Consider the following 13,785-nt stretch of genomic DNA (forward strand, 5'->3'; position numbering starts at 1 on the left):
GAACAGATCTGTGGGGAATAGAGGGGCCCCTGATTAGTTTCAGCGTCTTTTGCTGCAGACAGACATCCTTTTAGGATCGGGTTTCTATCCCAAGTGGAAAATGTGCCGAATGAAGGACTTTTGGATGGGCTTTAACAAGATCTTTTTTTCTTCTTCTGAGGTTAACATTGGAGTTGAGTTGAGCTGAAGGTTTGGCAGTAAACAGATATAGGTTGTCGAGCTTAATGGTAAGCAGATTGGGGTAGGGGATGGGGTCCAATGCATGGAGTGGTTGGAGTGGGAGGTGGGGATATGCTAGTGACCTTAATCAGAATTTTGGGGCCTTCAGTGGAGCTCCTGCTTTGCTAAGGATGAAACCACTTAGCCCTTGAGCCCCTCTCCACCCCCCTGATGTGCACAGTTGCCCCTCTCACCAGTCTTACTTAAGGGAGGGGGGGGTTAACCATATGGCCAGACCGATCATTAGAGATGCGGCCAGAGGCAAAAGTATAGGAACTACTTCCCGCCACCCAACACACACTCACACACTTACTCACTCACCCAACACACACTCACTCACTTACTCACTCAACCAACACACAATCACACACTTACTCACTCAACCAACACACAATCACACACTTACTCACTCACCCAACACACACTCGCACATTTACTCACTTACACACTCACTCACTCACTCAACACACACACACCCTCTTGGCGAGTCTCACGGCAGATCGTGCTCAGAAGCTTTGAAGGGCAGCGCACTTAAGCCCCCTCCACACACACACACTCCCGATCGGAGCATGACATGTCGTAATGAAGGCCCGACATGTCTCACACAGATGGTGTTTGTCTCCTAAAATCTCCTCCGTGCTGGTAAACAGGGCCCGAGCCAGACGCAGGCAGACAGGGAGTGTGGGTATGTGAGAGAGAGAAAGAGAAAGAGTGAGAGAGAGAGAGAGAGAGAAACAGTGTGTGTTTGTGTTTATGTGCATATGTCTGAGCGTGGGGGCGGGAAGCTGGTGCAGGAACTAGTACAATATGAAATGGAGATTGTTTATGGAATGGAATGTGTCGTGTTTAGTGTAAGTCATCCAGCTTTGTGCACATCTGCGTTCTTGACAGTCATTTTCATACATCTCTATTCATCAGACTCACTACTGTAGAACCTCAACCACGTCCTTATTCAGCTCTTACATAGCTTTATAAGGACTAGTATGAAGGTCCCACTGTGGAGCTCCGAGATTGAGCACCCAGCGCTCTAACATGACAGACACCAGCAGTCACGATTCAGACTCCTTTGATCCCATCTCATTATTCCCATTTCCCAGACCGAGAACGCCATCCTGACCTAGCCCTCTCCTTTCCGCTTCTGATGGGGTATCTGATTAGGGTTGACAGCGGTAGAGTAGATGAGGTTAGAGCGGAGGAATGGGAGAGTGAAGAGGAGAGGAGATAAGATAATTGGTGAGGATAAGAGAGATAAATGAGATAAAAGAAGAGAGGAAGTTAGAAAGATGTGTGCATGCATGCGTGAGAGTATTCACAAATATGTACAGTACCAGTCAAAGGTTTGCACACACCTACTCATTCAATGATTTTTCTTTATTTTTACTATGCATTCCAGGTGACTACCTCATGAAGCTGGTTGAGAGAATGCCAAGAGTGTGCAAAGCTGTCATCACGGCAAAAGGGTGGCTACTTTGAAGAATCTCAAATATATTTGTTTAACACTTTTTTGGTTACTGCATGATTCCTTATATGTTATTTCATAGTTTTGATGTCTTTACTATTATTCTACAATGTAGAAAATAGTTAACATAAAGAAAAACCCTGGAATCAGTAGGTGTGTACAAACTTTTGACTGGTACTCTATGTCCATTTGTTGTGTGTATTTTTACTGAACACACTGAGGACATGAAGGGCCAGGGAGGGAGGAGGACGGGTGGTGCCTGAGACAAAGTTGAGGTGGGGGTGGGTGAGACCAGCCCTCACTGCCTTCTGTATTCTGTCTAATGAGGCCCACTGTGAGAGAATCTGATGTTTTCCTCCGAAATATTTGATAGTCGGATGGCATTGTGTGACTCAGAGAGGGTATTGGGTGGGTTGTTCTTTAATGTGGAGGGCTGTTGGAAGTGTGAGGTCGTTTTTGAGTTTTTGTGCGGCACGTGTTTGTACGTGTGCAGATTGTCAGCCTGTATGCTTGTGTGTGAGAGTGAGCATACACATACCACAGCATACTGCCTGTAACTATGTCCTCCTTTCTCCTCCTCTATCATGGACTACTAGTTCTACCTTGTCTAACCAATATAAGCAACCTTGAAACAGCCATATCTCCTTGTCCAGGTGCCAACGCCAAGCTCCGCTACCAGATCACCTCTGGCAACACCATGGGCACCTTTGACGTGGAGCCAGAGGTGGGGACCATCTTTGTGGCCCAGCATTTGGACTACGAGATGGAGCAGCGCTACGAGCTGAGACTGGTGGCCTCCGACGGGAAATGGGAGAACGAGAGCCTAGTGGTGGTCCAGGTGGTGAACCGCAACGACGAGGCGCCCGTATTCGGCCAGACAGAGTACCATGCCGCTGTCACAGAGGAGCTGACCGAGCTGCCCGTCTTCGTGCTGGAGGTCAGATGTCATACATACTATAGGCCAGGGTTCCCCAACTGGCGACTCGGGTCAAATTTGGACCGCAGGTGGTTTTATTTGGTTCCCCAAGTTTTCTGGGCAAATTTGTTTTTAAATATTTTATTTTTAACACCAGGAAATCAGCTGCAAATGATTTAAATTTTGGAACTCTGACACGTACTAGAGAGACACCCGTATACAAATGTAATCAAGGTTTGAAATGATTATGTTTTAGTCAAATAGTATATATGTTTGGGTTTCTTGCGCTCAATTTTCAGTTTATTTGTAATTATGTACCGGCCCCTGACCATCCGCTCAAGAAAAAAAATGTCCCGCGACTGAATCTAGTTGATGATCCCTACTATAGGCCATAAATACTGGTTTACCTCTTATAACAGCCACATAAACAGTGCATTACACCATTAGGTTTCTCATTAACTTACAGAGCCTCCTGTCTTTAGCTGGAGGTCAGAGGCCATTCATACATAGCCCATTTGTAACAACGACATAAGCAGGGTATGACAACTGATATTTGAAAGCCTTTTTTGATAAGGCTAAACTTGCTGTGAGGAAGTTCTGTTTTATACATGCAGTATAAAAACATTGAATAGAATGGAAGTGAATGCAGTGACATTGTCCACCCATTGATGGAAATGTGGCTTTGGTTTCACCTCTCAAGTCACATAATATATATTTACGGTAACTCATCGCACATGTGGACATTATGTGAAATCAAATAGGCTCCAATGTTATACTCCTATCCTAAAGTGTTGATACCTAATACTACTCAACCTGAGCACCCACAGTTTACCCACGATAAATAGTTGTGGAACCTCCTGCTTTTTCTTAGGCTTTCATTGTGTACCCAGCCTAGTTTCGTCACACCTATTCCCACTAATTCCCAGTAATACTGTATGTGCATGTCGCCAAGGTAAATCAGATTAAAAAGGAGTACGATTCATGAGGGCATGGAAGTAATCCTGGAGAGAGAGGCATGTGTCACAGTATTCAACCCAGGGCGGCTTTCCTGGAGTTGGAATTGATTTGATGTGCACTCAGTTCCCCTCTAATGCACTTAATAGTTTCCAGTGTGTGGCAGGCAGCCATCCCTTCCCCGAATTTCCTTCGCTCTGTATATGAATACAATCCTGCCGAAAGAAAAAAGATAGGAAATCCAATTTGAAATGAGTATTTACCTGGCCTTCGCTGTCGTACGCCGCACAGTGTCTCGATATTGTCTTCTCATTGCATTGTCAGGAAATGGAGAGAGAAAAAAAGAGAAACTTTCAAAGGCTTTTGTAAACAAACCCTCCGGTGAGAGGAGAAGAGAGGAAGAAAGAAAGTGTATTTCTTCTTTTGCTGGCATCTATGAACTTTTAATTGCATTGTGCGTTCTGGTGATAGATGTGGGGGGAAGTGTCTGAGCTTGTCCTTCACACAGAGATAACATGAAGGCAGGTTAATTATCTATAGAGGAAACCAGGAAAATAGTCTTCTTTTTGTTGTAAGGCAACGGACTGTATATTGGCTACTGCAATCAATGCTCTTTTCATGTCCTATTTTTGGAACCAGATGGAATCTGAAGAGGCAGAATATCCGTAAATCAACAGAAATGGTTAAATCAAATTATATAAAAAGATGAAAAGAAAAATTTACAGCGGACTCTATCCGGCCCTACTGTCTAATGCAATTGTTTTTGTGGGTTTCCTGTTTGTAGGTTTCAGCCACCGACCCAGACCAGGAGGCAGACCAGAGTGCCCTGCGATACTCACTCCATGGCCAGGGAGCCGGCAGCGAGTTCACCATCGATGAGCGTACGGGCCGCATATACGCCCAACGACGTTTGGACCGTGAGGAGCGCCCAGCCTGGCGTTTCCTGGTCCTGGCCACCGATGAAGGAGGAGCGGGACTCACTGGCTTTGCTGACGTCCTTTTGGAAGTTTGTGACATCAATGACAACGCACCAGTCTTCCCATGCCCAGCGCCAGACTCTTCAGGCTGCTTTGTTGGCCACGTGCCTGAGAACTCTCCCGCCGACACCTCAGTGATGGAGATGAGGGCCACGGATTTAGATGACCCCAAGGCCGGGAAGAACGCCATACTGACCTACCGAATTGTACAAAACGTTCGCAACGAGATCAACCTCAATCTGTTCTCCATCAACCCTTCAACTGGAACCATCAGTACAGTTCTACGGTCTCTGGACCGTGAGGCGGAGGACCGCTATCTGGTTGTGGTTGAGGCCAGGGATGGTGGGGGCTTGTCCGGGACTGGAACGGCTACTATCATGGTATCAGATGTGAATGACCATCCACCAGTCTTCACCCAGAGGGTCTACACTGCCCAGGTTTGTTCACCTGCTCAAAACACACCTGTTCCGCCCAACACTGTTGCTCTGTAATATGTTTGATGAGTATTTTGTTATCAATATTTTCATGTAATTTTTTATCAACATTAATAGGTGACAGAGGACCTAGAGATAAACAGCGAGGTACTGGCAGTCTCCGCCAGCGATGGCGACCAGGGTGAGAACGCAGTGGTCACTTTCAGCATCGTCGGAGGCGACGAGGACAGGAAGTTCTTTGTGGAGACGGACAAGGCGAACCGGCGTGGTGTGGTGCGGCTGAAGAAGAAGATGGACTTTGAAAAGCCCCACGAGAGAACGTTCAACTTGACTTTGAAGGCAGAAGACGCAGACTTCTTCAGCCTGGCATACTGCCTGGTTCAGGTGGAGGATTCCAACGACCACGCACCCGTCTTCTTCCCACAGTTCTATGAGGCTCCTGCCATGTCTGAGGACGTGTCTGTTGGCACCATTGTGGCTCAAGTCACCGCTGCCGATCTGGACTCAGGACTAAATGGCCGCTTCTCCTACAGCATTGCCAAAGAGTCTGACCCCAACGGGCAGTTCCTGGTGGACCAGTCAGGCTGGGTGGTAGTGGCAGACTCCCTGGACCGGGAAATGGTATCCCAGCACAGACTCATGGTCCTGGCCACCGACACGGGCATCCCGCCACTCACCGGCACCGCCATCGTCATGGTTACTGTACTGGACATCAATGACAACGGGCCAGAGTTTGAGGTGCCCTACAAGCCCATTGTGTGGGAAAACATGGCTGCCCCCCAGGCGGTGAGAATAAACGATACATCCCTGCTTCTCCACGCAGCCGACCGTGACTCCTCACCCAATGGTGGACCATTTTCCATCCGTCTCCTGATGTTAACCTCCGATGCTACCAATTTCAACCTGACTGACCTGCGCAACGGTAGCGCTGCACTGACTACCCTGCGAACCTTTGACCGTGAACGCCAGAAGGAGTACCGCCTTCCCATTCTCATGATTGACAGCGGCTCTCCCCCAATGAGCTCAACCAGCACACTGACAGTTGTCATCGGCGACAGGAATGACCACGCCCACTCTCCGGGCCACACAGACTTCTTTGTGTACAGCTACCAGGGTATGTTTCTCATGTCACAGTTGAATGCGTATGGCCTCTTGAAGCCCCACATCACTTATTTAGTATTTCAGGCCATCTGTCAGCTTGCTGTTACTGCTGGAAAAACTCAGGTTTTCTGTAATGTATTTTTTGTGCATTCTCTGTAGGTGTTTTGCCAGATGAAGTACATTAACCCTCTAATAAGAATTCATCATGTATTTCCAAAATGCCATGAAGCAAACAATTTACTTAAGCTTAAGTCCCAGGTTTGATAGGCATATAAACAGGAGCCATTACATGTTTTATTTTATTTCACGCCTAAGGGGATTACAGCACTCCATTTAGCTTTTTGGAGGGAAAACGGGAGCTAACATGCTAATGTGTGCACTTCCCCTGCTGTGTCTTCAAAACCGTGTCCATATGTGCCAACGAGGTGACGCTCTCCAACTTATCTTCTCCCCTCCTCCTCCTCCTCCCCTCCTCCTCCTCCTCCTCCTCCTCCTCCCTGGTCTTTCTTTCTTTCTTTCTCTCACTCTGAGAGCTGTAGGTGTACCACAGGGTGGTGTTGTCTTCCCGCACCTAATTCTGAGTTTTCCCCCGTAGGTGTTCTCCCCACAACAGTGCTTGGACAGGTTCAATCCCCTGACCTTGATGACTGGAGCGAAAAGGTTTACAGATTCAAAGGCAAACCCCCCAGGTACTTTGATCTCCTCACTAAAGTTGGAATGAACCCCGGCCACAGTGAGGAAAAGAGAATAAGACAAAAGAGTGTACAAAAAGAGGGGAGAAAAGTGTGGGATTGAAAGAGAGAGACAGAATGTAAAAGGAGAGAAAGAGAAATGTTAGGGGAAGGAGAGAAAGAGAAATGTTAGGGGAAGGAGAAAAAGGCCGTGTGAGAGAAACAGAGAAAGTAGAAATAGATTGGAAGAGAGAGAGAAAGGGAGATATGAATTGTCAGGAGCACCATTATTAATACTTCATAAAGAATTGTATTGAAAATTCTCAGTGAAGCGAGGAACGACGCTCTGGTTTTGTTTGATGGGTGCGCAATGTTTGGTGTGCACTGAAAAGAAGCTGATTGCGCTGCTCGCACCTCTCCCTCTAATGAGACACCTGTAATCTGGAGAACTAGTAAGCACACAAAAAGATGAGAAGGAACGACAGAGAGAGAGAGAAAGTGAGCAAGAAAGAGCCATTACCATGTTGAATCCCCAGTCAGCAGATCCCAATGCATCTTGAAGGACCAAACTATATGGATCATCTCATTATACCTACCAGCCATCCCTGTAGATTATGATTTGAAGCCTATTTGTTTTCTGTCTCCAAAGTGCTGTGTTGCATGTTTGCCCCGGCTAGCTCTGCAAACAGGGATTCGTTAATGTATTACATTAACCTGTTAACCTGGTCTCCCGGGGAGGGAAGACATAACACACATCTCTCCCCAGCTCAGCACCTCTTCGATTGGGCCAGCCGGTTTAATTTTCTTATGGCTCAGTTGATTACCTCGTTTGGCCTGACTTCTGAAGGTCACGTGCCATGCATAACCAGAATTTACTGTTATGTAAGAGAGAGCTACGGCACCTTTTCAAACCTCTTTTCAAATCAAATCAAATGGAATTTGATACAACAGGTGTAGTAGACCTTACAGTGAAACGCTTACTTACGAGCCCCTAAATCCGGATAAGAATAAGAGATAAAAGTAACAAGTAATTAAAGAGGAGCAGTAAGAAATAACAACATATACGGGGGGGGTGGCAGTACAGAGTCAATGTACGGGGGCACCGGTTAGTTGAGGTAGTATGTACATGTAGGTAGAGTTAATTAAAGTGACTATGCATAGATGACAACAGAAATTGGTAGTGGTGTGGAGAGGGGAGGGGGAAATGTAAATAGTCTGGGTAGACATGTTTGATCATGGGCCAGTGTGTGAGGGTACTTACCTTGGTGTGCCATCAAACAATGTGATGCTAAAACAATAACGCAGCCATAAACATGTGTATGTTGCTCCAGTTGTACAAAGGCTCTATAGAGCTGAGCTTACATACTGTACTGCTTCTTTCTTTGTCCACATGGGCATTCCCTATTCTTAGAAATGCCTTGTCCCCCCCCCCCCCCCCTCCATCTTCAGTAGAGACGGAAGCTTCAAAAACAGAGACATTTTGAAAGACATCAGATGAACTCCTTGGCATTGACCTCTAACTTGAGAGATGAGGAGAGAGTGAGGTAGATGGAGATAGTCACAGCAGAACCATCATCATTCCCTTGTCATGATCTGAGCCAGTGATAAGGACCAGAGTGGACAGGGGCCAAGTAAATAGAGGGATGATAGATGGAAGGGGAGAGAAGATATGAGTAGATAGCTGGGAAGGAGAAGAGTCACTGTAATAGAGGGAACAAGGACATGTGAGTAAGAAAAGTTAGAGAAGTGAGAAGTAGACTTTAGGAGCAGGATAGGATAGAAAGTTCTGCAGTATTAACATGGGGCTTAGGTCGGGCTGGTGGGGTTAGTGCAGTGAGAATGTGTCTATGGGGAGTAGACAGAGAGACGTAGAAGGAACCCAAGAGGCTGGGAAAAGGTTTTTGATAGAGTGAACACTGAACTGGGTATGCAGGGAATAGAGAAATGGAGTTAACAGGGGGCTAGGTGGGAGTAGGGAGGGGTGTTGGTAGAGTGGAGGAGAGGTAGGGAAAAGGGGGTTGCATTGATACTGATAGTGAAGCCATCTATAATGCATGTGGCTGTCTCCCTGGACAGTTCAGTGTTTTAATGTGAGATGGTGAGCATGGAGGGAGGCCAGGGATAGTCCTGCATGGATGAACACCAGGGGGACTACTGCTGATCTCTCTTGCTCTCTGTTCTCACCCCCCCCCTCTCTCTTTTACTTCTATTCCCACTACCTCCCTTTTCTTTCGATCTTCTTCCATTTGCCTCTCCCTCTATCTCGCTCTCTCCCTCCATCTCCTCCTCCCTCCTCCCTCTCTCAGCGGGTTGTTCAGTCTGAACCACAACTCAGGCCAGTTGATTATCAGAGAGGGGGCCCCTGTGCCGGTGGGTTCCTACAGCCTCGAGGTGCGTGTCTCCGACAAGACCTGGCCCGACGTGACCTCCACTGCAGAGGTCGTTGTCATGGAGCTGGACGAGGAGGCGGTCCAGAACGCTGGCTCTTTGCGCCTGTCCAGTGAGTGTTTTGCACCCTAGTGTATCAGTCAATATTCTCACTTTTCACTCTTTTTCGTGGTCACTGACCACAGCCCATAAGGAGCTAATGCTGTCATAATGTTTCCATAGTAACCGTGTTACGTGTGATGACATGCATGCCAGAGTGCTGTGTGGCAGGCTTTCTTGTATCTAATAGGTCCCTACGGTCGAGGTTCATATCACCCCCAGACCCCAGCTGAGCATTTACATACATCTGACTGATCTGTTCTATCATTACCTGTAGAACATTGGGCAGGGGAGTGTTTTGCAAGGAACATTCCACTTTGTGGTGTGTTGAACTACAAAATGATGAATTGAGTGTCCTGACCATTCAACCCCCCCATCCTGTTGGGCAGACATCACAGTGGAACAGTTCTTCAGTAGTGCACTGGGTCAGGAGAGTTCTTTCTCCCGCCTGGGTCGTCTCCTCTCCGAGCTTCTCCAGACCGACCGGGACAACGTCCACGTCTTCTCTGTCGCCAATGGCAACCGCCAGGGTGAGAGCGAGATCAACGTGTGGTTCGCCGCCCATGGCTCGCCGTACTACAAGGCCGAGAAACTCCACGGCAATGTGATGGCGCATAAAGCTAAGGTGAAGATGGGATACACACTAAGTCTCATATAAGAGTCTGAATACGCATAAAGCTAAGGTAAAGACGGGATACACACTAAGTCTCATATAAGAGTCTGAATACGCATAAAGCTAAGGTAAAGACGGGATACATACTAAGTGTCTCATATAAGAGTTTGAATACGCATAAAGCTAAGGTAAAGACGGGATACACACTAAGTGTCTCATATAAGAGTCTGAATACGCATAAAGCTAAGGTAAAGACGGGATACACACTAAGTGTCTCATATAAGAGTCTGAATACGCATAAAGCTAAGGTAAAGACGGGATACACACTAAGTGTCTCATATAAGAGTCTGAATACGCATAAAGCTAAGGTAAAGACGGGATACACACTAAGTCTCTCATATAGGAGTCTGAATACGCATAAAGCTAAGGTAAAGACGGGATACACACTAAGTGTCTCATATAAGAGTCTGAATACGCATAAAGCTAAGATAAAGACGGGATACACACTAAGTCTCTCATATAGGAGTCTGAATACGCATAAAGCTTCACACTAGACAACGTTACAAACATTCACACTACCTCACACACAGTGATGCACTACTAAAAAGAAACTCATATTTAAAATCTCACACACACTTAAACACACACACTGACACCATGCTCAACAACATACATATTTCATCACTCACACGCGCACACATTTAAACTCTCACACACACTTAATCACACACGCACAGCGGTGGTGTGTGTAAATCTTTCATATCCATTTAAGGCCTGAGATAGCAGCTGGTGACCCGAGCTTGTGCCGGGGGGAACAGAAAGGGAGAGAGATGGATGGAGAGAAAAAGAGGGATGACAGGAGAGAAAAAGAGGGATGACAGGAGAGAACGTCTGAGTCTTTATAAAGTCCTCACTCGTCCATAAATCCTAAGCTGTTTTGTAGTGAGTGTTGCGCTGCCCAGAAGCAGTTGTTTATACACTGAGTGTGTGTCACTGACAGTTTTACTGCTGCCTGTTAAGGTTGAATGGAACTGGTGAGTTGCTTTTAAGCCATTGGAGTCAGATTGAGTTAGAATGAATTCATCCAGAGACATCACCTGGCTGTAAATTAAGACTATGAAAGACTGATATGAAGATGATATCAAACCAATTTGATTTCGCTGACAGGCAATAGACTGACTCTCTCTTTCTCTCCCCCCCTCCTCTCTCAGTTGGAAGCAGCGCTGGGTGTGTCTATCTCCCAGGTGGGTATAGACGAGTGTCCCTACACAGACTGCAGTCAGTCGGGCGGCTGCAGCAGTGACGTCACCTTCAGCCTCACCCCCACAGCCCTCAGCTCCGGGAACACCTCTCTGGTGTCTGTCTCCGCCTCCTCTGAGGCACGCTGCGGTTGCAGGGCCAGAGAGAGCCTGCACCAGGCCTGCTCCTCCTATCCCCGCAACCCCTGCCTCAACGGAGGCACCTGTCAGGACAGCGAGTTGGGATACAGGTATAACGGCCAGAGACAGTTGGACCAAGAGCTCACGCTGTTAGCATTAGCATTAGAAATAACACATTCACAATGCTTCTCCCCTACCGTTTAGGTGCAAGTGTCCACCCATGTTTGACGGGCCTGAGTGCCAGCAGACCAAGCACACCTTCCGCGGCCAGGGTTACGCCTGGTTCCCTCCCATCAGGCTTTGCTTTCAGAGCCACATCTCATTAGAGTTCATAACCGAGTCAGCCAATGGGCTGCTGCTCTACAACGGCCCTCTAGGCCCCGCCCAGGCCGGAGAGCAGGAGGACTACATCGCTCTGGGTAAGAACAGACAGCCTACATGTAGGGCCTGAACAGAAACAACCACACCATAGTCCAACCCACTTACTCCTATTTCCTACTTTCAAGGTGTCTGGAAATTGATAGGTAAGCAATATGGGGATCGACTGGCAACCAGCACTCTTGATCAAACCTCTAGTGAAGGTGGCATACTCATATCCTCATAAGCTTGCTTGCTTCTGAAGCTATGCAGGGTTGGTCCTGGGCAGTTCCTGGATGGGAGACCAGATGCTGCTGGAAGTGGTGTTGGAGGGCCAGTAGGAGGCACTCTTTCCTCTAAAAATTATCCCAATGCCGGGTGCCGTCTTTCGGATGGGACGTTAAACGGGTGTCCTGACTCTCTGAGGTCATTAAAGATCCCATGGCACTTATCGTAAGAGTAGGGGTGTTAACCCTGGTGTCCTGGCTAAATTCCCAATCTGGCCATCAAACCATCTCGGTCACCTAATAATCCCCAGTTTACAATTGGCTTATTCATCCCCCTCCTCTCCCCTGTAACTATTCCCCAGGTCGTTCCTGCAAATGAGAACGTGTTCTCAGTCAACTTACCTGGTAAAATAACAGGTAAAAAAATAAATAAATAAGCCTGCGTCATATTCAGGTCCCTATAAGCCATGTGGCTTTTATGTCAAGTCATGTCCCCCCTAATCCTAATGTCACATCCCAGTGGTTCTATATGTCCCTAAAAGATTAGTCCAGTTTGGCCTTTAGAAAGGCCTTACATAATCTGTTTGGTAGCCCAGTCGCATTCATTTATGTAATTATCGAACCTGCTCCAAGTTCCCCCGCTCCGGGGATAGCAAATCGAACATGGCTGCTGAATTGATTGCGGTGAAGCATTTTTCACTGGTTCTGCTCAACCGAGTAGCAGTGTAGAACACAGAGGTTGGTCAGGTCACACACCATGTAGTCATACACACTTTCACACGCATACTGTTAATGCAACATTAAGGCGGCTTACTCATCAATGTAACTCTGTATATTGGTGAGTCAGCCAGTTTCAAGCGCTTGGTGGCTAGATTGGCTTGTTTCCAAGAATGTGTTTGTGAAAATGACTAGATTGATTGATGGAGATTCAGAATGTGTTTCCACTGTTATGTGATCTCAAGCCTCAAGGTGATTATCTCTCCTCATCCCTGTTTCCTATCTCTCTTCCAGAATTGAGGAATGGCGTTCCGACCCTCAGCATCAGCCATGGATCGGGATCACTGACGCTGCAGCTCCCAGCGAGATCCACCGTCACAGACCGCCGATGGCACCGCCTGGACATCGTCAGTGACGGAAAGGTCCAGACATATTCCCAGAATGGTTGGGAGGAGAGAATGGTTGGGGATTGGGGAATAGCCAAAAGGGGGAATCCGCATTGTGATACTTACATTATAAACTGAGCTAAGACTTGACGGTGGTGCTATATGATGTGTTTAATCCAGGCAGTTCAACTGATCCTAGACCAGTGTTCGGGGACAGTGGTGAATGAGGTGGAGGGTCTAGTGGTGGAGGTGCTGGAGACAGACCAGTCTGGCTGCAAGGCTTCTGGAAAGACCCCTGGCAACCTGAGGTAAGAGGAGACAACTGTAGACCACTAGACTACTACAGACCACTGAAGACCACTACTGACTACCCATATTATGCACAAGCTAGCACTAGCTGGGTTTCTATCCAATTGGCGACAGATGTTCATGTGAATATTCTAAAATCAGCTAAACAAAAACTGATGACATAGTGCACATAAAAATATATTTTGCGGTCAAATTCCCACGTACTGAATACAAAAATACAAGTTAAATGGTATTTTAAACTCTACTGATGGTTTTCTCTCAAAGAATGTTTCTGTTATATAGCGAGTGTGCCCACTCTGGTATTGGCATGTGCGCTGTAGCCAATAGCGCTATCTGCACGCTGTTGACTAGAGAGCACATATAGCCTACATGATGGGATTATTATTGTCACGTTCTGACCTTTATTTCCTTTGTTTTGTCTTTATTTAGTTGGTCAGGGCGTGAGTTGGGGTGGGCAGTCTATGTTTTGTGTTTCTATGTTTGGTTTCTGTTTCGGCCTAGTATGGTTCTCAATCAGAGGCAGGTGTTGTTAGTTGTCTCTGATTGAGAATCATACTTAGGTAGCCTGGGTTTCATTGT

At 47.0% G+C, this 13,785-nt stretch overlaps 1 protein-coding gene across 1 annotated transcript in view; it reads left to right on the forward strand.

Moving 5' to 3' along the window:
• LOC109903597 (neural-cadherin) overlaps positions 1-13,785 on the forward strand; it is a 142,507-nt gene that overhangs the window by 118,486 nt on the left and 10,236 nt on the right. Inside the window, exons 17-26 of the mRNA XM_031788899.1 lie at positions 2,332-2,615; positions 4,333-4,962; positions 5,077-6,073; positions 6,656-6,749; positions 9,038-9,231; positions 9,608-9,843; positions 11,043-11,320; positions 11,415-11,629; positions 12,806-12,933; positions 13,078-13,205. Of these exons, the coding sequence (XP_031644759.1) occupies positions 2,332-2,615; positions 4,333-4,962; positions 5,077-6,073; positions 6,656-6,749; positions 9,038-9,231; positions 9,608-9,843; positions 11,043-11,320; positions 11,415-11,629; positions 12,806-12,933; positions 13,078-13,205 (3,184 nt within the window). The remainder of the gene's footprint in view (positions 1-2,331; positions 2,616-4,332; positions 4,963-5,076; positions 6,074-6,655; positions 6,750-9,037; positions 9,232-9,607; positions 9,844-11,042; positions 11,321-11,414; positions 11,630-12,805; positions 12,934-13,077; positions 13,206-13,785) is intronic.

This window comes from Oncorhynchus kisutch, linkage group LG2 (genome assembly GCF_002021735.2).
Source record: "Oncorhynchus kisutch isolate 150728-3 linkage group LG2, Okis_V2, whole genome shotgun sequence".
Classification (NCBI taxonomy): domain Eukaryota; kingdom Metazoa; phylum Chordata; class Actinopteri; order Salmoniformes; family Salmonidae; genus Oncorhynchus; species Oncorhynchus kisutch.